The sequence below is a fragment of the Equus quagga genome, chromosome 2 (genome assembly GCF_021613505.1).
Source record: "Equus quagga isolate Etosha38 chromosome 2, UCLA_HA_Equagga_1.0, whole genome shotgun sequence".
NCBI lineage: Eukaryota > Metazoa > Chordata > Mammalia > Perissodactyla > Equidae > Equus > Equus quagga.
Window position 1 is genome coordinate 148,456,196 of NC_060268.1, and position 24,537 is coordinate 148,480,732.

The window sequence follows — 24,537 nt, forward strand, 5'->3', positions numbered from 1 at the left end:
TATAAGATCTGTGTATTTATATACTTGTTTTATCTACTCATTACACTATTAACTTTTTGAACACAGGATTTTATGTGCGATTCATAGTAAGTTCTAATTCATAGTAACCAGTACAATGCCTTGCCCACACTAGGCATTCAACGGTGGTTTGAAGGAAGGAAAGAAGAGAGGCACACTGTTTAAAAAGATAGGTGTATATGGACTGGAGACAGCTATAATAGCTGGTATGATTTGCTATAGATGGCATAGTGATCAGAGAAGGCTTCAGGAAAGAGATAACATTTGACAGGGGTCTTAAAATAAGGGTAGGTAGGAATTAGAAACTGAGATGGCAGAGGAAATAGTTCAGTTGATTGGAACATGGGGTTCAGAAGGAAAGCAGAAAAACGTAAGGTTGGAAAAAAATTTGATGTCAGGCTAGAAGATCTTAAATTCCAGGCAAAGGATCTGGACTCTTTTTGTAACTAAAGAGGACTGATTAAAACTGCTAGAGATTCCATTGATATATAAATGGGGGTAGCAAAGACCAGAATGATGGACAGATTGGACAGAATTAAAAATTAAAGAATTAAACCAGCCTCTATTTCCAGCTTCCTTGCTCCCCAAATTTTTTCAATTTTTGTTTTTCAAATTTTAAGTGGATGATCATGTTACCTGAGCAATAACCTAATGAACTGAGCTTATAAGCACACTTCAGTTTGGTAAAACAATTTTTAAATATACAGCAAAATCAATTTGTCATATTTCAGGACCTTTATAAATTGTGATTGTGCTATAAATCATAAGGAGAAGGAGTAGGAAACTTTTCTAATACTCCTTTCAAGGTGTTTGCTATCCCATATCTCTGGCCAAAGTGTTATAGAAGGTAAGAACCATAAACATCTCCTTCCTTACCTCCTTTTCAAGGTTACTCTTTTTCAGCTGCTAAATCTGTTAGACTCTCTTAAGTTTCCTCTTCTATCAGTTTGCTGTCTTAAAACTTCAGGTTCAGTCTATTTATATATTCAAAAAGTGGAGTCACCCTAATAAGACGGACCACTGTCACTACATCTGTCCACTTCACTGGAAGCCTGGACAAAGACACAGCTATCCTCTGGGATGCCTCAGACTATGAACTACGCAACTCCTCTTGCTGGAGGAGGAAAAAATATCACAGATCTAGAAGATTTACAATGGCTCCTGCTCTTGCCAATTTGTCTTCCCATTGTTTGGGACTGAGGTCTCAATTAACCAGGCTATAAATACAGTTTCTTTTGCCATATTTCAGGATCAGATCTATACGTAGAATAGTCTGAGTGGAGCCATTTAATGAAACGTAATCACTGACCAAAAATATCTCCCTAACGCTACCTAAAATTCACTAATTAGGGATTTGTTTAAGTTAAAAAACAAACATGATCATAGAAAGGATAAGTGAGGGGAACTTTCTACCAGGCTCTGGATTAGGAAAACAATCTGATTAACCTAATCCACCCAAAGGGAGTGGGGGTTTGATTTGGGGGAAGGGATAAGGGAGAAGAACAAAAGATAGAAAATCTGAGTTCATTTTAGAACATGATGTATTTCCAAGGAGAAACCCAGGGAGGATCGAAGAGAGCTAAACAACAGAATGAGGGCACTAGGATCCTGAAAGGCAGCCAAGCTAAGAAGTAGAATAAGTGAGAAAGAGCCACAGCTCAGAAGGTTTGGTGAACAAGCTTCAAGGGTTGACTTTACCTTGAGCTATTGCCAAGGTCCTCATTTACTCCCAAAGGTTCAACCCAGCTCTCACTTTCTGTGGGAGCCTCCAAAATGAGGCAGGATGTACCACAACCTGGATAGGGTAGTGCGGCCAAATGAGGCTGGGAACAGCAGATGTGGAACTGAAGCCAAGAAAGAGAAGGTTTCAGAAATGGAGCCCAAAGAGCTGGAACCCCAAACAGGATCCAGTTCATTAGAACTACAGGTATTTGGGGACTTTTATGTTTCCCATCCAAAGTTTTATTCAAATTGTTTATGCTGGAAATTATGAGTATGACTGGGTCAAAGAAATATGTGATCAGCAGCCACCATTCAGAATTCACCAAGCTCCAATAAAACTGCTTCCCTTGAGCTCAGAAAACGAAAACTGCAATAAGGCAGAAATTTGTAAAAACACAAACAATGAAAGTTAGTTTCCCTATAGACATTTCCAAAACAGATAATTACACTAATTATTTTCAGAAGTCCTTCAAGTCAAGGGTAAGAGATTTGTTTAGAGTGAAAACACTCAACAGTGTTGGTGTGGCCTCCATACCACCTCCATCTGCAACCACAACTGCTCACTCTCCTCTCAAAAGATGTCCAGTCCTGGTGAGGGCTTACCTGACAAGGCATATTATCCTCCTACTCAAACAGAGCCAGTGACATGACCCTTCCAAGGTACATGAGCCCCACTGCTTATCTCCTGTCTCCTTCCCTCAATTCGACAGCTTCTTAATCCACTATGGGCAGAACCATCTCAATGTGTGCCTCTACTCCTCTGCCTTTTTATATATATAAATATATTTCCAATCCTCTCCTACAGTGCATGAACAATCCCACCATAACCCTTCCTGGCTCACTCCCACTCCCCTTCTACTGATGTGCCAGTGGTAGAGGCTCTCTGGAAGTTAACCATTTACTTCTCAGACATCAGACCCTGCCAAATTGGGTTCAGTCTTTCTAATCTCACACTATTCCAAAGAGATTTAGAGAAGTTATTTCAGCTTTCTTATTACTCAGATAAAACACTGCACACTCCCATTCTAGTCAGTCCCCACATCTCCCTCATAACACACAGCCTCTCCACACTGTTTAAATTAAGACCAAACTTAACAAAATTTCCCTACTCTTTTTTCCCACCTACTGCTTCCTACTGTTTTCCCCTCCTCTACAACTATCCTATCCAAGGCTGTTAACTGCTGTTAGAAAAATTTGGTAATGGCCCCAGAATTTGAAAATTACAGTGGCACCTTTATACTTGCTAAAATCTTTGCTGCTGCTTCTGCATCAATTATTCTACTAGGCCTCAATATCCCCATTCTTTAGTAACTCTCTCTTCTGCTTTACCCGCTGTAGTCTCCTCCTTATAGGTGGTCAAGTCCCAGAATCATTCCTTTGCAATCAATTGTAAAGCCTGTTCTAGAAGTCAGCATTCTTTCAACAGATGTTACCGTGTAGATAAGCTCTAACCTTGCTCTCCTGAATTGTATAGCACTATGTAGGACTAATATGTAACACTATGTAGCACCATCCAGTTATGTCTGCACAATTACCTGACCTCAGCAAATGCTTTCACATTCATTTTCCTCTTATCTGAGCCTTTCAACATCCAAAAGAGGAACCATTTTATAGATGAGGAAACCAAGATTCAGCAAGGACTAGGTAACTCATTCAGAGTCAAGTAAATATTTATATGCTGGAGTCAAGACTCAAACCGGGAACTTCTATGTCTGACCCCAAGTCTTTCCCCATGCACATTTCTGAGAATAAACCTAGCTGCCAAGCAAGCTCCACACCTCTGGTGTAAGTCTTACAGAGGATGCCTCAGGCCTCATTACAGACACTTGCCTTGGTCCCTTGGTCCACAACACTTTTTTATTCTGTTCCCTACTCCAAGCATCAAGTCTTGACACACAAACTCACCCCCGTCCCAACTTCCCATGGATCCTTACTTCTGCCATGTTAACCAAGCTCTTTTCTTCTATTCTGAACATAGTCTTGCCCCTTCTCCACTGATAACACCCTCTGCCAGGAGAAAAGAAGCAGTCTTCCTCTCTTATCCAGTGACTTACTCACTCACACTCTTTGGCTCAAATACCATAAACTCTGTATAAGTGTATGTGTATTTATGGTTTTGAGTCCATGTTCTCTGTCCTTCCCCTGTCCTACCCTGCTTAAAGGTATCCATTTTAGAGTGTAAGCTCCTGGCCCAGAAGGCTCTATTTAGCCAGCTGTGGTTACCACCCAGCACAATGCCTTGCATTCAAAGGCACATAAACATGACAATTATGATCTTTTTTTTAAAAAAAATAAATTACTCCTGTCCTTGGTCTGAAATAATGACAGAAACCAGCTGCCAAAACCACTAAGAGCATTATTTACTTCAATTCAGAGTCTCTAAATAGGAATTAGCTTAAAAGAGCTGTAAAGTGAAACACAAGGGCACATTTGTTTACATGCAGTCTCAAAGGTATAAAACGAAATACTGAGTAATTTGTTATTAGCTTCCCATCAACAACAGTCCAGCTCTACTGCATAGCAAGGTCACGCTGGGTAAGAGGATCCCAGTTACCAGCATTCCCATTAGAAAAAGGAGGTGATCAGCTATTCCAATTGTACATGTGCTCTGGAAAAGCAATAGTTAGCTGCATATTACTTACTGGTTTATCCTTGATGGTGGGGCTTGACACACACAGGTACAGTTTCCCATCTTCTTCTAGGCAGGCATCTATCAAAGCTTGTACTGAGCTCTCTTCCTGGAACAGCAGAAAGGCATAACCTTGGGGAGAACAAAAACAAAAAGGTGGGGGGAGGAATCAGTAAATTAAACTCAAAGTACCAATTAAAAATTTATCTATTGTTTCACTTTGGCAAATTCCTACTATAATCTAAGAACGTGAAGCAGGACACAGGGATGTAACAGCCACTGAGACCCTCATGTGCCAGCCATTGTATTAGATGCTCATAGATATTTACTCAGGGGAGCAAGTTCAGAAGACCTCTATAGAATTTCCACTAAATAGATCTGGTCATCTTTAATGAGACCAGGCAGACTCACCATTCTTGAACTACTGGCCAGGAAACAAGTAGCACCTGCCCTCCAAATTCCACCAAGCTTTAGGCTTGACACATGCTACAATATGGATGTACCTTGCAAACATAATGCTAAGTGAAAGAAGCCAGTCACAAAATACTACATATTGTATGAGTCCATTTATATGGAATGTCTGGAATAGGCAAAACTATAGAGACAAAAAATAGACTGGTGGTTGCCTAGGGCTGGAGGACTGGAGAGAATAGGTACAGGGTTTCTTTTTGGGATGACCAAAATTTTCTAAAATTGATTGTGGTGATGGTTGCATAACTCTGTGAACATACTGAAAACCACTGAACTGTACATTTTAAATAGGTGAAATGTATGGTATGTGAACTATATCTCAACAAAGGTTATCCAAAAAAAAAAAGCCCAACAATAGGCTAGTGTGTTTTACATGTTACTTCTGATGATAATGCTGTTTCTCCAAGGATACTCTCCTGTCTCATGGCAGAGTACACGATGTATAAACGTGGATGCTAACTGCAGGATTTCCACAGACACAATCAGCTTTGTTCAGTTCAAAATCAGTAAGATTTATGGGCTAGCCTGGTGGTGTAATGGCTAAGTTCATGTGCTCCAACTTTGGCGGCCCAGGGTTCACAGGTTTGGATCCTGGGTGTGGACCTACACACAGCTTGTCAAGCCACGCTGTGGCGGCATCCCACACAAAAAATAGAGGAAGACTAGCACAGATGTTAGCTCAGGGACAATCTTCCTCAAGCACAAAGAGGAAGACTGGCACAGATGTTAGCTCAGGGACAATCTTCCTCACACACACACACACACACAGAATCAGTAAGATTTACTGAGCAACTGTTAACAAGTGGGACACATTCTATACATTATGAGAAAACTGAAATGAGTGAGACTAGTTCCTGCTGTCAAGAGACTTATGTGGCAGAAGAAACAGACATTTAGACAATTAACTACTTGCTACAAAGCTGAGGGAGATAAGTGGGGACAAAAAGTGCCGTGGGAGCCCAGAGGAGCAAGGCATCTGACTCGAGAGAATCAGCAAAGACTTCAAAGAGGACAATACATGTTCAAAGGGCCAAATCTGGTGCTTGTTGCCACACTGGCACTCATGAATGGCAGCTGAGCAAAGGCCCATCTTGAGCTAGTGTAAGCCTGGTATTCAATTACTCAACCTCTCTACAACCCCTTTAGCTTTGCTAAATCTCTCAGCTGTCACCTCCACTCCTGGTCCTGGGTACTGACCTTAAAGGAAAACATCACCAATACGGTTCTCCCCTGGTGCACTGCATGCCAGAAAGATGTAAGTGGTGGAGAATAATAAGAACCCTCATATTCAGAAGATTCTCACCCATTAAACAAAGATGTTAATCGACTGGCCTAGAAGCAAAGCTCTCTGGAGTCCTGGACAGCACGTAATGACAGTGGCAGTGGATAATAAATAACGGGTACTCTTTTTTTATCCTTTGTCCCAATTCCTCATCTACTACAGAGCATCTAGGCAAACAGAGCAGGAAAAAGATCAACCACTACCCAGCACACTGAGTGACCAATGCAACAGGCAAAAGCCAACACACACAGGGGAAAAGACCAAGCCCACAGGAGTGGGGATGTAGCTGCAAAAGGGAGGTTGCCTATGTGGCAGGACCCAGAGCTGTTTCCTGGACTTTTGCTCCCAGGCTGGATGGGTCAGAGGATTCAGCAGATGTCCAGGCAAGAAAAATAAAACCTAACTGTAAAACTAGAAAAGATAATACATCATTTCTTCATAGTCTCTCTTTTACAAACAGTATCAAACTATCACTAAGCCCTAGGGAATCTATTAAAAATTCTGTGTTTTCTTTTAATGTGAGAACATTAACTGCACTTGCCAAAGAGAATATTAGAGATGAGTGGGTTAAAAAATGCAAATATCACCAAGAGGAAGTCTTAGCATATCCTCTCAAACCTCCTTCCTCACCAAGTTAAATCCTGCTACAGATCTTCCACAAAGATCCTAAGAGGCATACTGGATATCTTGTTCTTGGAGAGGACCCTGTCTGGGTACACTGTGCACAGGCACATAAAACGGCCTGGGGATGGGCGTGCTCAGTGAGCTGGAGCTTTCTCCAGCTCCTCGCCTCTGAAAGGCCACCAGGCTGACTGTACCCTTCCTGCACATTGCTGCCCACCCTCTGCAATCTTCTGCATCAAATCCCAAACTGGGTTCAACTTGGGCATCAGAGGGTAGGGAGAGAGTCTCCACATAGTAGCTGAGTAGCTACCACAGAAGCACAGAGATTTTCACTCAGGCCTATCTCACAGCCAAAAATGCTAACATTGGCAGTAGACAGAGTAAAAACAACTGCGATTCACAAGTAAAAGCCTGCTACAAATACTATTACCAAGAAAAATATCTACAAACAACTTCTTATCCTTTGCCAGGGAATGGCCCATAATATTTTACCAGTTTCTTCAGGGTGACTCTTTACAACAAATGATCTTTTACAACAATCATCTCTACTCCCTGATCAGCAAGCTGCCACTTTCAGTAACGACAATATTCTCTTAGCACTACACACAAGGAGTGTGATTCAAGTCCAAGAACTTCCTTCAATCCTACTTCCTACTTTAGCCTTCCAACCAAAACAAAATCACCATAAACACCCAAAATCACTGAGGAAAACAACTTTATGATACCTTCACCTACTAAAATAACTTTGGATACCTCAAGGTCAACCAAACCCAGATGACAACAGAAATTACAGTATTAAAAAAAATCAGGAAGGAAGAAGCCTTCAAACACATTTCCTTTTTGATCTTCAGAAATTTAAGGTCAAAGTAAACAATGTAGAAAAAGATCCCTTCAAGAATAACAAGGTCAATGTGAGATGGAAATTCAATCAATGATTTACTAAAAGGGAAATTCCACGTACTATGAAAAGAGATCTAGACTAGGAATCAGAAGGTTTGGATTTGGGTCAAAGTTCTAACATTTACTAACTGTGTGGTAATAACAGCTAATAGCTAACATTTATTGAGTATCTACTATGCACCACTGTTCTAAATGCCTTACGTATAATAACTCGTTTCATCTTCACATACACCCTGTGAGGTAAGCACTATTTTTATTCTGTTTTACAATTAAAGAAATCGCACAGAGTGATTAAGCAACTTGTTTGAGCTCACCCAGTAAGTGGAACCATGAACTTGAATATTACCTTAAAATTTCTGAGTCTTACTTCGTTCTCTGTGAAATGAAGAAACTTAAATATTTGTCCTGATTATCTTACAGAGATGTAGGTTGTGAGATAATATATGTAAAGGTGCTTTGTAAACTAGGATATTATGTGTCAATTTTTCTCTTACTGCATTTTCTGTTATTTATGTGATATGTAAAATTGAGTTTTGCATATGGTCTCATTATAAAGATCAGAGTTCAGATTAATGATATACACTTTCTACTTTGCATTTGCAAGCATTTGATGAATAAAGGGCAGTAATATAGAAACAAAAGAAAACCCTTAAAGTTATTTGAGTGACAGGCTGAATATTACTGTAAAAAAACAATAAAGAGACTGAATATTTGCTTTCATATATCATTAGCTATTTCCACCAGAAGAGATAATTATCAGATGTGGTATTATTTGCTGATTTTAATACATTCTTTAAATAAAAGCCTATTATACCTATAAATTGAGCTCCTCAAACTGTCACTATGATGCCAGGGTTTTAGTTTGAAAGGTATAGAAAAGAAACTTGGCCAAAAAATTATACTCCCTCTGTTCTCCCTTGCCATCTGAGCCAGTAAGAGATAACAGGATTATAAAATTCCTCAAGTTTCAGAAATGGTGACCTTGTTTCCCAAGTACTTGACGAGTATGTAGGGGTTTCAGAGATGCAGTGAGCTATGAGAGGCCCTCAACTCAGAGCTCCTCTGTGGGTAGAAATATGGGCTCTGAGGGGAGGAGTAGGGACTCTTGGCATTGTCACCATCACAACCCTGGGTTATGGGCAGAATGGATGGCAGGAAATTGCTTGCTTTCCCACTGGTGCCAAATAGGTTGGGGGAAGGAGAGTAGAACAGTGAGGGATTTTTGGACAAGCCAGAACTGACCAATGCACTTCTCTGGGGTAAAGAGGAAAAGGAAGGTATGAGGTGGGGAAGACTTAATTGGGATAATTCCATTTTATTTGGCCAGATTTTTGAAGGGTAAAGTTAATTAAAAGATTTTTTTTCTCTTAATACCTTAGAACACATTAAGTATAACAAGCTCCAAAATGTTCTTGGCTATCTTTCAAAAACAAAGCTCCCTGAGCTCTTAAATAATTTTTCACATTATAATTTTTTATACTTGATCTCTAGTACAAATATCACCACCAACTTCACCACCACGAGTACCAGTTACGAAGTGCTTACAATGTGCCGGGTACTTTGCTAAGAATAAGCATTTTACATCTGTTAGCTCTTTTCATCCTCACAGTAATTCTATGAAGTAAATACAGTTGTTATTCTTATCACTTTACAGATGAGGAAACTGAAGCTCCAAGAGGTAAGGGCCACCTCAGATTAAAACCTAGATGTTAATTTGGAATTAAAACCTCGGTCAGCTTCCAGAGCCCTCATTCTTCAACTGTTAATTTATACTGTCTCATCTAAAAATGGTGAGATAAAACTTTCAATATCACTAGCAAATAAGGACTTACCTATTTATCATTTACTGTCACTTTAGTGACAGTGATCATTTGGCAGTGTTTCAGTAGCATGAAGTGGTTACCTGTGTTTTAGTGTTTAAGTTCTATGTAGATATATTTGCTCTACAGCCCATAAAAACTATGCTAAGAAGAGTTGAAATGATGAATTTCAAAATAATCAGAAGTCTACATTTAGTTTTATTAAGGTCCAGCAAATTTTCATATTTAGTAAAGATGCTTATTGTTTTTCAATATACATTTAAGTTATATATTTAGAATGAAGGCTCTTGAGAGAGTTACAGAGCAGATCTCACTAAATTAAATCAGATTTTAATAAAATGAATATCACCATCATAGTAATAATCAACTTAAGCAAGACTCTTCAATGGATTCTAAAACCATTGGGTGAATTTGAAGAGAGAATACAAGATATTCATACTATGTTAAAGTACCACTTCACAGATTAACAGTATTCGCAAGGGGGAAAAAAGGTACTTCTACAATGGAGGAATCTGGCAGACAACACCTTAACCAAATTATCAAACTTAACATCACCAACAACAGGGCAAACTGCCATCAGGTGCCTCCTGCATGTGTCCTTCTCAGTGCAGCACATCATCTGTGTGGTCTTCCTGATAATAGTGTTTCACCTGAATCTCACTATGAGGGCACAACTAGATAATTCCAAATTAAGTGATACTCTATAAAACATCTGGCATGAACTCTTTAAATGACACAAAAGACAAAAACCTAGGAAAAACTGTCTAAATCAAAGGAGAGTAAAGAGAGATGACAACTGCATGTAAGGCTAGACTTTCACTGGATCTTGGGTTAAAAAAAAAAGTCCTAGAGGACATTACTAGAACAATCTGAATATTTCCTGTTCTCAGGAGACATCTGAAGCATTCAGAAGTGAGGGTTTGATATCTACAACTTAACTCTCAAATGATTCATCAAAATATATGTGTGTGTATATACGCACAGACAGAAAAAAGGAGAGAGAAAGCAAATGCGGCAAAATGCTAACAACTGGTGAATTTAGAGGAAAGCTATGTAAGTGTTCATTGAACTATTCTTACAACTTTGTTGTAGGTTTGAAATTTTTCAAAATAAAAATTTATTAAAGAAAAAATTAAAAACCACAAAGTCTTTCTGAAGAAGAGGGTAATATACACTCCCATTCTCTAAAGAGGTATGTGGTCTTTTGAAAGACCCAGTAGTTCTTAAAATCACTAATGCTTTTAGTGATCAATATGTTTCAAGTATCAACTATAATGGGAAAATAATTCCAGCTTGTAGGGCTGTGCCTGAACCACCACTGCATTCATAAAACAGTGGCCTGACCAAGGGCTGGCTGGTTTCTGACTAAGTGAGATCAGCCCCAGGAGGAAGCCTCCAAGTCTGGAGAGAGAGAGATCTCTCCCTGCACAGAATCCAGCCTCCCTGATTTCCTGTGACCTTCCTAGAGAAACCTGAAGGACACCTCTCCAGCTGGAGCTGCCTGAGTTCAGACTTTTTTGGGGCACACCAAGTCTGTTCCAAACATTCTCTCTGACCTTGGCTTTCAGGTCAGGGGACTTACCTGGTTTGCCTCAGGAATCTTTGTCCTTGGATTCAATTTAATAGAACCAAAAATAGTTAGGAGGTACAAGATATGATGCTGGCAATGAAGCTACAAAGATGAATAAGCCTAGGAAGAACCCTGCCCTAAAAAAACTCAGCCTGTAAATAAATGACTAAGAAACAACATGAAAAGTGCTATGTTGGGGGTATGTCCTACAGAACACTGGTGAAAGACAGATGGAGCAGAGGTGTCCAAACATCAAGGAAAGCCACAAAGCAAAGGCCATATCTGAGCTAGAGGATAATTACTCTTCTAGGAAGTAAGGGCATTCCAAGTTCAGGAAAGAGCACAGGCCAAGGCACAGAAGGGTCAAACGGTCAGCTCATTTGGAAAACAGTGAGTGAGTAGAGTTCACTAGTAGAGCATAGGATCCAGGGCGGTGGGTGAGAAGAGACCAAGATCTCTTCAACCCTTGGTCTGCTGCCTGGAGAACACTGTAGGTCTCTGAACTAGATTTGTTACTTATTTTGCTCTTGGATGAGAACATCTGACCTTCAAGATTTATTGAATACTGACTATGTGCCCTAGGCACTATGGGGAAATGCTGACATAAACAAGTCCTTGTTCTCAAGTAGTTTATAAGCTAGTACAAGAAGGTCCTGAAGAATAAATACAGAGAGAACTCTAACCTAGGAATAATGCATTAAGGACCCCAAGAAGTATTTCTTAAAACATATTTTTAAAAGTTGGACTCCACAGAAGGAAGACAGATCTTTCAGTGAAGAAGTCATAAATAAAGAAATCAGGAAAGATTTTCTGTAGGTGGTGGTATAGAAGCCAGACATTAAAGGTATGACACAGGTGGAAAAATGGAGGACATTCCAAGGGAAGGAATTAGCCTAAGTTAAGATGTAGAGATGGCTCCTCAGGTACCACCCAAGTCCATAGATTCCTAAACATTCCCCTTGCATTCAGAACCAAACACATTTCTTTGACTATATTTAGGGCTGAAGGCTCAAACATTTTGGTACCAGACTGTTTTGTTTTCTATTACACTAGTAACTGTCTCTTTGTGGGCTCGTTGCTTGGCAGGCAAGGGGTTGGGCAAGGTGGAATGGATAAGAAAACAAGTCTGAAGGGTAGAACCACCTCAGAGTTGAAAATTAGCAATCTACTTCCTGTGTTCTTAGTAATGTCCTGCAGTCCAGGGCAGTGACCTGGGGCATTTGGGATTATAGTCTGCTTTGTTTATATAACCACACATTTCTTATATAAAGAGATCCTTGTGAAGTCTGCCAATCTGTCAGTTCTAGTCACAGTCAGTTCTAACAAGCACCTGACCAAGAAAACTGAGACCAGTCTGGTGGTGAGGGAGGGAACTGGTCAGACTAGTTGGGCAGTTTTATTATTATGAAGCATTACATTTTCATCGGGGGAAGGACACTAATACTACTTAATACTTATTAAGCCTAAGTACTGTGTTGATGTGTATGTGCACTGTCTCACATAATCCTTTTAATAACCCAAGGAGCAGTATTAACTCAGATGAGTAAACTGAGGCTCAGAAACTAAATGACCTGCTCAGTGTGATATAACTAGTAACTGCTGGTATCCACATCTGAGTCCACAAATACCTAGCTCTTGCCCCACTGCTTATTGCTCTCCCTCATTCAACATCAGACAAATGGCAAATTCTACACTTTAACCCAGCAGATGCTTCCCTACAGATGAAGCTTTAGTCCAGCCCTGCTTGTACACTGCCTGAACTTTGACAACCTAATTTCTTCTTCTCCTTACACTTTAATATTCCTCTGGTAAGGTTTTTGTTTTGTTTTGTTTGCTGGGAAAGATTCATCATGAGTTAACATCTGTTGCCAATCTCCCTCTTTTGTTTTTCTTTTTCTCTCCCCAAAGCCCCAGTACATAGTTGTATATTCTAGTTGTAGGTCCTTCTAGTTCTTCTACATGCGCTGCCCCCACAGCATGGCTAATGACAGACAAGTGGTGTGGTTTCACACCTAGGAACTGACCCTGGGGTGCTGAAGCAGAGTATGCCAAACTTTAACCACTGGGCCATCAGGAGTGGCTCATCTGATGAGCTCTTAATGCTGCTGCCAATAGGTTTTCTCTGTGTCACCATTTCCCCTTCTCAAGACTAAGGCTATCCATATTATTTTGAAAGACAATCCAGATCTTTGCCCTCAGCTTTCACAGTTTTTCAACAGATCCTCTCAGCTTCCCATTCCAAACTCTTTCAACTGACATATCCTCTCTTGGTCTCACTTGCTCATGGCCTTAGCCCTACCCAATTCCTGTCAGCAAGTCCTGTCCCAAGCTACACCCTCTTCTAAAACATTCTCTCTGCCTCAGCCTGCCAAATTTGCACCTTCCATTTCAGTTCCTGAAATTTACTCTCTTCCAGAGAAAGTTTTCATCAGGGGTGGCTTTGGCTTCTCTAAACTAAACAAGCATTTCTCCCTTCCAAGCACTTCTGCCTGGGCAAAGCACAAGTACTGCTTAACAGAGTACAAGACATCTCTCATTTATGTGGCTGCTCAGGCCTTATCCTGTACACTCCTATTGCCTACTCCTTTCTCTAAGGTCCCTCAAACGACAAATGCTTTGAAATCAAAGACTAACTCTTATAATTCATCTTCAATACAATGTTGAAGAGATAGGTGTTTAATAAAACAGGTTAAACTGAGGGTGTGCTAAGCTTTTTAAAAGCAACAATAAGATACTGCTCCATCTGTCAAAATAGGACAAAACAAAACAAAAAGCCCACTCTTGCTGCTATGCAGTGCAGTTTTCATGTTTTTACAAGAAAATCCTTCCTGAGAATGAAAATTTCAATAGATTAAATATTAAAATATAGGATTCACTAAATAGGATGAGTACTATAAGCTAGGACCCGTGTTTTAAAAAAAAAGAAAGGGTAAAGTATTACTCAAAAGCTTACAAACTGCAAAAGGTTAAGTACAAGCTAAAACCATTTAGCTTCCCAACTTGATCAGTTTATGTAACTCAGAAGGTGGAAAAACTTAGAATCTGGGCCTAAAACAACATTGACTTATTTCCATTCAAGTTATGCTACAAGGGAAAAAAATGTGAGTTTGAAAACTTTCCTTTCCAAAGCCAGATTTAGACAAACTGAAGGAAAAAGAAATAGATGCCATGAATCCAGCCCACTGCAGCTTCACAAAGACCTATTTTTGTCCCTTTAAAGTAGAGTCCTCTTTCCTGTTCTTCAAAGTTTCTTCTTAGCTTGTTGGCTCAAAGTCGACCTGAATCCCATGTGGCCTGGCTTATGTCAGGTTCACAAACCATGTTAGTATTGTATAAACTTCCACAACTGCATGATCTTGGTCACAAGAATCAGTAGTCAAGCCAGCCTGGCCACTGCAGAGGAAACACATGATTACCAGCAGCACAGCCACACTTTTATACACACTTTACTCAAGGTGGGTGGGCATCAGCAGAGTGCAAGGCATGGGTCACTTTTGCGTAAATCTGCATGCTTGTAACTGTTCCAGTTCACCTGGCTGTGCACCTGAACCCTGTAGCCCTGGACTGCCAGAGCTGAAGCTGGCTAAGTAAGTGGGCTGAGGAGGACAGCCTCCTCCATTCCACTGCCAGCACCAATGACTTCTGAACAGGCTTCGGAGCCACGCGGCCAATCTCCTGTCCAACATCTGCAGCTGGCTGCTGTCCTTACCTTTGCCCCAGAGGACTCTGCCAACACTGGTAGTGCAGCTGTGTTCACTGCCCAGGAGAGGTCAGCTCCTCCCCCTGGCCCCAGCCCCAGGGGCCACAAGAGGTGAGATATTGGCAATATCAGGAGCAGCTGCTTAGCACAGAACCACGTATAGAAGGCTCAGGATGGGTAGACATTTTTTGTAGCTCCAGTGACAGCAACTTTGGATTTAGGCTATTTTCACAGGAGGCAAACAGGGAGGTTTTGCTAAACATATCTAATATCAGCATAAAAGCTTGTTATACCCAACTTATCTTCCTAGATGCCAAATTCATGGCCCCAAGCTCAAGGAAGCAGAAATGAACTGTTTCTTTATTAAGCAGTCAAGGATTCTAAGGCTACTACTGTTAGGATGCCCTATGTCACAGCTAGGTATTAAAAGATGAACTGGGCCAATCAGATTCCCTCTCTCTGGAATTCAAGTAGAAATAGGAAAATTTGCCACTGAAGCGGAGAGAGGAGCACACATGCAGAGAAGAGTTGAGTCATGATAATGGTGGAACAATACAATGAAGAATTAACAGCTCTCACAATTCAAATCCCTGCAGCCTGCCACCCCCTAGCAAAGTCTCCATGACACCTGGTTCTCTCACAGCTCCTATTTTTGGGCTTTCCTTGTTACTCATAACCACATCCCCAATCTGAGGTAGCACAAGAGAACCTCTGATTCTTGCAGTCAAAGAACTCAACTACAAAGTAGTGCACTCATGTCCAGAAATGATGTGGCATCACCCAAGAGGCAGAATCCCACGGTTAAGCTACAACTAAAGGGCAGCTCAGACCTGCAGCCTCAGCCTAAATCAGCTCTTAGAAATATCCCAGCTTTGTGAGTATGACCAACAGAACAGAAGAATTCAGGAAAAAGCCAAGGACCACTTTCATTTTTAAATAGCTGTGAAAGTGTACCATGGGTCATATATCTTAAGTTGCTACTTTTTATATAAAATTCAGCCTTATAAATAACAGCCTAATTTATCAGATTATACAGTTTAAACCTAACTTTCTTTCCCACAAATGATACATATTAGCAAAACAAACAAAAACTACTTTCTTTACAACTCACCAGGTAAAATAGTATAAACGATAGGTCTGCCGGGTCCAAATCTGTCTAACAAAGACTGTGTGCTGTTAGGAAAAGACACTTTACCTCTTAGAGTCTCAGTTTAAAACAAAGGTTGTACTAAAATGAGATGATCTTTAGGGAACTTTCCAGCTCTAAAATTTGGTGGACTCTACTTCCTGAGCAAGTATGGAACTCATCATTTGCAAAGATAAAAGTCATTCATTTAATAAATATCTGAGGGCCAGCCATTGAGACAGGTATCCAAGGTATTGGGTATAGAGCAGTGAGCAAAACATAAAAAATACCCTACACTTATAAAATTTACATTCCAATCTAGAAAACAGACAGAAAAACACATATAATTTCCTCAGGTTGTGGTAAGCACTTTGAAGAAAAATAAAATGAGAATTAAAAAAATAAAGTGAAGATAAGAGGGATAGAGAGCAAGAGGGTAGAGGGGCTGCTATTTTAGATAAGGAAGTCAGGAAAGATCCCTCTGTTAAAGGGACATTTGAGTAGAGGTCTGCCTAAGAGAAAAGACGAGCAGTCCATTCAGAAATCTGGGGAAGATGGTTTCAAACAAAAGGAAGTACTAAGGCCCTGAGATGCCTTAGCTGACCTCAAGGAATAGCAAAGAAGTCAGCATGGCCGGAGTGGGTACGAGAGAGAATAATAGGAGATGATGTCAAAGAACATCCAAGATTCAACAGACAAGACAGGGGAGGAAAAGATTTAAATGTTTCAAGTATGATTCACACCAACGTGGTTCCTGGCTTCTGTGGGGGTCCATTATATTCCAAACACACAGGCAAAAAGGTAAGTCTACAACTGCAATCTATCATTTATCTGACTTGGAACTAAGCAAAAACTGTGCTGCAGATGTCCAAATTAGCATAAATTTCATAAAGAAAATTGCTTTGGGAAGCCATGTGATATCAAATCCGGAGTCATTAAGATTTTCCTTTCTTTTAACTCTGGTTAAGCTTCTGCAAATTTATCCTAAAGAAAATAATATGAAAGAAAAAGCCATATACAAGAATATATTAACAGAAGCATTATTTGGAACAGCCTAAATGATCAACAAGCAAGTAAATTACGGTGTAACAATAGGTTAAGCAGCCTCTTGAAAAATATGAAAATTATTTAAAACCATGGCAAAGGGGAAGGAGAATAGAAAATTATATCTCTGCTATTATTACAACCCCACAAAAAAAGATACATATGAATAAAGATTGGAAGGAAACAGAAAAATGAAGACGGGTTGGTTCTGCTGGGCAGGCAGGATTATTCTCATTGCTTATAAAATAATACTTGTTCACTGCAAATCAGATTGCTTTGTTCTGGTTTTACTACTTCATTACAATATTAAGGCCTAGAATTAAGATAACAATAGAAATTACTGTGATCCTATACTTCACAAGTGGGCCACACTCATCTCTAGTCCATGAAGGTCTTCTCAGTAACCTTGCAATATCTGATGGTGTTGACTATTCTTTCTGGAAGCTTCTTTCCTTAGTCTCCACAGCCACAGACATATTCCCAGTCTTTCACTCACCCACATCTCCACTGCCATGTCATCTTCTCCCTTCTGGTTCCTAACAAAAGTTACTTATTATCTGTTTTTCATTTACTTCTCCCTCCTCTCTACAAACATGACTCTTGTGAGAGACTGGGTACCTCCAACCCCAGTCTCTTTTCCCAAACTCCCTAACCACAATTCCACTGCCCATTAGGAATTTCCTCTCAGATCAGATGTGAGGACATACCAAACTGTACATGTCTTTAATCAAATCATCACTACACCAAACTAGTTTTCTCAGTTGACTCCTCTACATTCAATAGTGCCATGAGTCTCATTCAATGGAAGGAATTTTAGCACAGCCCTGCCATCAAATCTACCACCATCATGATCTACCTTATCACTAAGAATGACTGGTCCCTTTCCCTCTCCATTCTAGTAATATCTCCGTGTTAATATCTTAGGTCTTTGGGGTCCTTATTATTTCTATGAGCTGGATTACAGAAAATTCCTAAACAGTTTTTCTGACCGTGGCTAAAAAACTAAAACCAAATAAAAAAACCCAACCTCTTTCTTGCTTAAAAAAAAAAGAAGACTTCAATGATATCTGGGCACTATGAAAGTATTCTACACACATTTCTCATTTAATCCTCATAGGAAACTAGAAGTAGAAACGATTATTATTTCCATTTTGTGGATTAAAAAAAAGAGAGAGAGATTTAAGAAGATTAATAATTAGCCCAAGGATACAGAGGTGGCAAGTAGTGCAACAGGAATCCAACCCAGGCAGCTTGCTCCAGAGCCTGTACTCTAGATCAGTGGTTCCTTGGCCCAAGTCCTAGGCCTGGCAATCAGGCTACCACGTAACCTTCCTTAATCAAAGCCTGCTGCCTAGCTCTGGGCCATTCTTATTCCCAGATAAGAATACTAGAGTGCAATATTTAAGAATCTTCGGCTCTGAGGTCAACCTGTTTAGGATCAAATCCAAGTCCTATCATTTAACACATGACTGGACAAATTACCCTCTTCTAAACCTGTTTCTTCCTCTATAAAATGGGAATGCTAAAGGTGCCTACTTTGTGGAGTTACGAAGATTAAATGAGACTAGGCATAGAAAATAGTAACCCATTGCCTGGCTCAGGGCAAGCCCTCGGTAAACGTTAGCTATCCTAATTATAATTCCAGCACCCTACAATTTCTGCCTATTCTTTTCCTGCCTAGCTTTGAAGATCAAGGTCTTGCACAGTCCACAGCAATCTGTTCCACCTCTGGATGCCTAGAATATTTTTTGCTCACTTGTCATTAACCATAAGTTGATCTGTATTTTAAGAAAAAATAACAACATCATTCACAATACCTACCATATGCAGGGACTGTTTTAAGCACTCCACATGGATTTACTCATTTTAATCCTTATCTCAACTTTATGATGTAGGTTCTATTATTATCCTTCTTTTGCAGGTGATGAAATGAAGGCACAGCAAGGTTAAACAGCATGCCTAAGGTCATACCACTAATAGGTGGGGGAGCCCAGCAAGTCTAGTTCCAGAATCCATGCTCTTAATGCTTCACATCTGTGTTTTCATGTCTCCTCTAAGAAACTGCAGCCTTCTCAAAAACAAGAATGGTGTCTTCTCTAGATTCCCCACAAGGCCAAATACAGACTCTTCCCGAGACGAACATGTAACAAAGATTTGATGGATTCATATTCCCAATGCTATATGATCATGTGCACCAGGACCTAAGCCATCTGTTTGCATTTATTCTGTTCTCTCACCACCCCTTTTCAATAACTATCTTTAAATTACCTGCACCCAAGCTATTACAAACATAATGGTGTTGGTTAGTATTCTATATGAACGTGCAATCTGGTTCATGCCCTAACATTTGGGAGAACCTCTCTTTCCAGCATTCACAATTTCAACTCTACTATTCCAAAACTAAAAAGCATGTGAATGCAATCTCAGGAAACTTCTCCTCAATATTTTGACTAGATTTGGATTTCTTCTCATCATCAAGAACTAAATGGAGAAAATACAAAGCAAGACTTTGCTTCAATTTTATCAGCAACTATTTTTCAAAAGTATCTTAAACTAATATTTCTACTTGACCAACTCCATCCTCCTTCCACTCCAAAGACAAACACCACACAAATACCTTCACGTCCACTCTCTCTGGAGGACTGGATCAATTTAGGGAAGAAAAAAATTTCCTACCTCTTCAAGGCTCTTTCTTTTGCATCATTTTCTCCCCCTTACAACATTCCAACCATACTTCCTTCATTTCTTCAAAGGTACTAAAGCCCTTTCACACTGTCTTTGCCATATGGTACTCCTCCGCTTGGAACTTGCTTCCCTACACTTTCTAGCTAATTCCTCAATTTTCAGGTCTGCTTAACTGTCATTTTCTCAGAGAAGGTCTCTCCATATCCCCAACTGTAATTGGTGTCCTCTTTTTAGGGTCTCTCACTGCATTCTCTATTTTTCCTTCACAGAATTATCACAGTTTGTAATTGTGTTTATTTTTGTGACCATCTGACTTATTTCTTATCTCCCCCACAGGACTATAAGTTCATGAGCTCTGAGACCAAATCATGAAGACACACATTCTGACTTTCATGCCTACCTACCATTTCCATGTTCTCAGTGGTGCTCTGGAGAACAATAAGCAATTATTTGCTTGTAGGCCATAGGCAAACTGATCCAGAGAACTCTGCATATTCTCAAATGGTTGATCAAATGCCTCAGTGGCCTTTGTCCTGGAGAGAGCCCCTGTCTCCACCACCTCCCACTCTGCTGGCTCAACAACATTTAAGGGGACAATTCATGTGCCTGGCCACTGTTTCTCTACATTGACTTTAAGCTCCCCACAGTCCACTGAAATGGTCATCGTTTTACGAACCCTACACTATATTTGTATAGGTAAATCTGCGGGGTGGATGAATGGTTTTGTTTATTTCAATAGGCGTATACTTTCCGAGAAAAAGGCCAAATGGCTCAATAGAGGATGATTCACATATTCCTCTCTACTTACATACAAGCCTAAAACATAGAGCCAAACAAACTGTACCTGATGGTCAACCTGAGGTGATCTAAAGAAAAGTACAATCAGCAAGAGGGGCATTACCAAGAAGGCACAGACTTGAATTAAAATCTAAGGAATTTAAGGAAAAGTAGAAACAGTACAAGGGAGCATTATTAAGAGGTACAGAACAATTTGGGGTGAATTCCTTAGTTGTTCCCAACATTCAAAGCAATGGGCATGGATTCCCAAAGTTATTTCAATCTTGGAATAACATCAAATTTCTTTCGGTCCTCCCAAAATAGGTCAACCTTCAGACTTTAGCTGAGAGCAAAACACAACAGGAGCCAATAGTATAATAATAATTTCTCCTCCCTGACCCCAATCACCAGAAAGGCAATCTGCTCTCCGAGGATGCAAAGCTGAGGACCAGAATTAGGAGATCTAGATTCTCTTCTTGGCCTGGCTCTCACTGGTCCATCTCAACACTTAACCTCAGCTGTGAAATAAGGGCACCACCTCTAATGTTTTATAGTTCTATGTTATAATGCTGTTATATAGGAGTGGTACCAAAAACCACGGAGTTCATAGAGCTGCTAAACTCTGTATTGCTCAAACCAACCCAAATGTTCTCTCTTCAATTCTGAGTAACAAATTTAAGTAGGATATTGTAAATGTGAGAATATATACAGAAAAGGTAGACAAGAAGAACGGTGATCCAAAAACCATTAGACATGAGGTATGACTAAGGGAAGTGAAAATATTTAGCTTAGAAAAAAGAAGACTGAAAGAGAAACTGATAGTCCTTTAAGTACCAAGAGATAGATGTCACAATGATGATATTTTGTTTTACATTATAGGACAAAATTGACCAATAGGTACAGATTGCCAGGAAGCATTTGACCCAATAGAAGAACAAAATTTAAGAATTAGGTCTGCAAACACATGGACTTCCTCTGAAATAAACTGCCTCCTTTGTTAGTAGATGTCCCAGAAGCTAAATGAGCAGTTCTCTGGGCTATTTTAGAGCAGGAATCAACAAACCTTCTGCAAAGGGACTTGAGGGCCACATATAGTCTCTGTTACATACTCTTCTTGTGTGTGTGTTTTTACAACCCTTAAAAATATAAAAACTCTCCTTAGCTCACAGGCCATACAAAAACAGGTAGTGTGCTGACCCCTGTTCTAAAGGAGTGCTGCCAAATAGAAATATGAATCACATATGTTAATTTAAAATTTTCCAGTATCTACATTTTAAAAGGTAAAAAGAAACAGGTGAAGTTAATTTTAATATATTTTATTTAATGCTATACATCCAAAAGACTATCACTTTAACAGATAAACAAAATCACTAAGAGATCTTTTATTTTTTTTAAATTGTTTTCAAAATCCAGTGTATATTTTACACTTACAGCATATCTCAATTCGAATTAGTCACATTTCAAGTGCTCATTAGCTACATGTGGCTAGTGGCTATCATACTGGACAGAGCAGTTCCAGAGAACTTGAGCATTCTATTGAAAAACAGAAGAAACGACCTTTCAATCAATGCCTATTTCTTTTTTCTTCTTCTTTTTCTCCCCAAAGCCCCCCAGTACATAGTTGTATATTTTAGTTGTGGGTCCTTCTAGTTGTGGCATGTGGGATGCCGCCTCAGTGTAGCCCAGTGAGAGTGCCATGTCCACACCCAGGATCCAAACCAGTGAAACCCTGGGCCACCGGAGCAGAGCGCACAAACTTAACTACTTGGCCACGGGGCTGGGCCCCTCAATATCTATTTCTAATGATTCAAATCAATGAAAAAAAAATTAGAATAGTCAATAAGTGACTATTGGAAGGACTGGCATGCTACCTGGAGAAATAAAGCGGGATCCCTTCTTGTGCCTTCTCCAATACAAATACCAGACAGAAATTAGAAGCCAATATAAAAAAGTAAAATGAATTCAAGGGCCAGTAAAGAGAAAAAAAAATGCCTATAAAAGGATGTTATTTTAACCATCAGATTGGCAATGAATAAGAAAGAGTCACTTCCCTAGACCTTCAATAAAACTGTTTTGTAAATCAGGTACTATTGGTGGGAACATAAAAGTGTATGATCTTCCTTAAGGGTAGCTTGGCATTCTGTATAAATATGCACCTTGCTTCTGGAAGTTCACCCTAAGAGGTAATTATAAAAGGGCAAAAAGATGAAGGCACAAGGATATTCAATGAAGCATGATTCATGAAAGCAACAGCTAAAAGCAACTTAAATGTCCACCAATAGGATTGATTAAACAAAATAAGGTCATTAATGATAATGTAGGTTTCTTATAGAAAGACATTGATATTGCTGGAGGGAAAAGGCAAGTTTTGTATAACATGTATAGTGTGATCACATCTATGTAAAATTTAAAATTTCATATAAATGTCTATGTTCATAAAGAGATATCAGAAGGATATTTAATAAAATATATACAGTGATTATTTCTGATAGAGGTAGATTTGGGATAAGTTTCTTTGGACATGACCATATATATATGTTGATCTTTGTTTTCATTTTTTACAACCATCATCTGACACCTTTTATCCAAGAATCATTTTTATAGCGTTTTTGACATGATTATTTTTTTCAACTAGCACTCTTAGAAATATCTTTTATACATGTCATTTTACAGAGTTTGCTACATGCACCACAGTGTGGTGGACACATTCTTTCATTGAAATAACACTGTCTTGATTCACATGTGCAACTAGTGCTCTCAGGAACACCTTTTCATACATGTGACTTTACAAGAGTGCATTACATGCAGCACAGTGTGGTGAACTCATTCACTGAAATAACACTACTGTGATTCAACAAATTATTAGCACTCCTAGAAACATGTTTTGAACATGTGCCTTTACATAGTGCCATACGTGCACCACAAAGTGGTGAACACATTCCTTCACTGGAATAATCAGCATGATGATTTTTATCCTTTCTGATTAATATAAAACTTAATTTAACTTTAAAAATTCTTGTAAAGAATTAACAGAAGAATGTTAAAAGTAAACAAACAGGCCTCTATTTAGTAACTTATTTTCATAGGTTATAAAGAGAGTGAGAGAGGCAGCCCTGATGGCCTAGTTGTTAAAGTTGGGTTCCGGTGGCCCAGGTCCAGTTCCCGGGCGCAGAACCACACCACTCATCTGTCAGTAGCCACGCTGTGCCAGCAGCTCACACAGAAGAACTAGAAGGACCTACAACTGGAATATATAACTATGTATTGGGGCTTTGGGGAGGAAAAAAAAAGAGGAAGATCGGCAACAGATGTTAGCTCGGGGTGAATCTTTCCCAGCAAAAAAAAATAAAATAAAGAGTGTGAGAAGAAGTATAGGTGACAGATAAACCTAATAAACCAGACATAAAAGGAAGCCACTTGCCTTTCCCAGGTTAAGCTATAATTTAATTCCTTACAAAGTATAGGAAGGACAAGTATTTTGACTCCATCTTCTTGTAGTGAGTAATGTTACATAATACTACATATCAAAAAACATTTCTTTAGAGATAAAAGACACTCTTGAAACAGATCTACAGAACATAACACAAGAAGAAAATTTCCTTTTTAACTCAAAACATTCTTCTATATAAATCTAGGAATATACCAAAAGTTAATATCATCAGAAAAGTTCCACAGAAATGACAAGCTATGAACAAAGTAATATATTTTTATGGTTTTGTAAAACATCAAAAAAGCCTACCAGAAATAAGGGAAGCAAGGTCATGTGAAGAGTCCTTTGCTAGTTTGCCCTCTACCCCTCAACAGGCTAAGTCACTTAGATACAGATATGGATAAAGGTAGTTTCATACAATGTCATTCTTCAGCCACTAGGTTTTCCAAGTTTGGGGTTTATAAGATCTATAAAACCACAGGGCTATGGGATATAAATAAAACTTGACTCTAAATTATCTTTTCCTCTCCCATCTCTGACATTCCCCAAAACTCTAGATCTTTTCTCTCAAATAATGAAAAGTTAGCACAAGCCTCATTCATACAGATTCACAGGACCTCACGGTCAATAAAAGAGATGCCATGAAACAATCAGTGTACTCCTGGGGGAATAGTCTCCAAATGGAAACAGTAAGTCACAAAAAGAGGACCAACCTAAAAATGTTTTCTTAATTGAGAGA

General features: G+C 39.4%; 1 protein-coding gene across 6 annotated transcripts in view; it reads right to left on the reverse strand.

The window, feature by feature from the left end:
* Positions 1-24,537, reverse strand: part of CPEB3 (cytoplasmic polyadenylation element binding protein 3) — a 179,833-nt gene that overhangs the window by 42,727 nt on the left and 112,569 nt on the right. For all 6 annotated transcript variants that reach the window (XM_046652654.1, XM_046652652.1, XM_046652657.1 and 3 more), the window contains exon 7: positions 4,383-4,501. In XM_046652654.1, the coding sequence (XP_046508610.1) occupies positions 4,383-4,501 (119 nt within the window). The remainder of the gene's footprint in view (positions 1-4,382; positions 4,502-24,537) is intronic.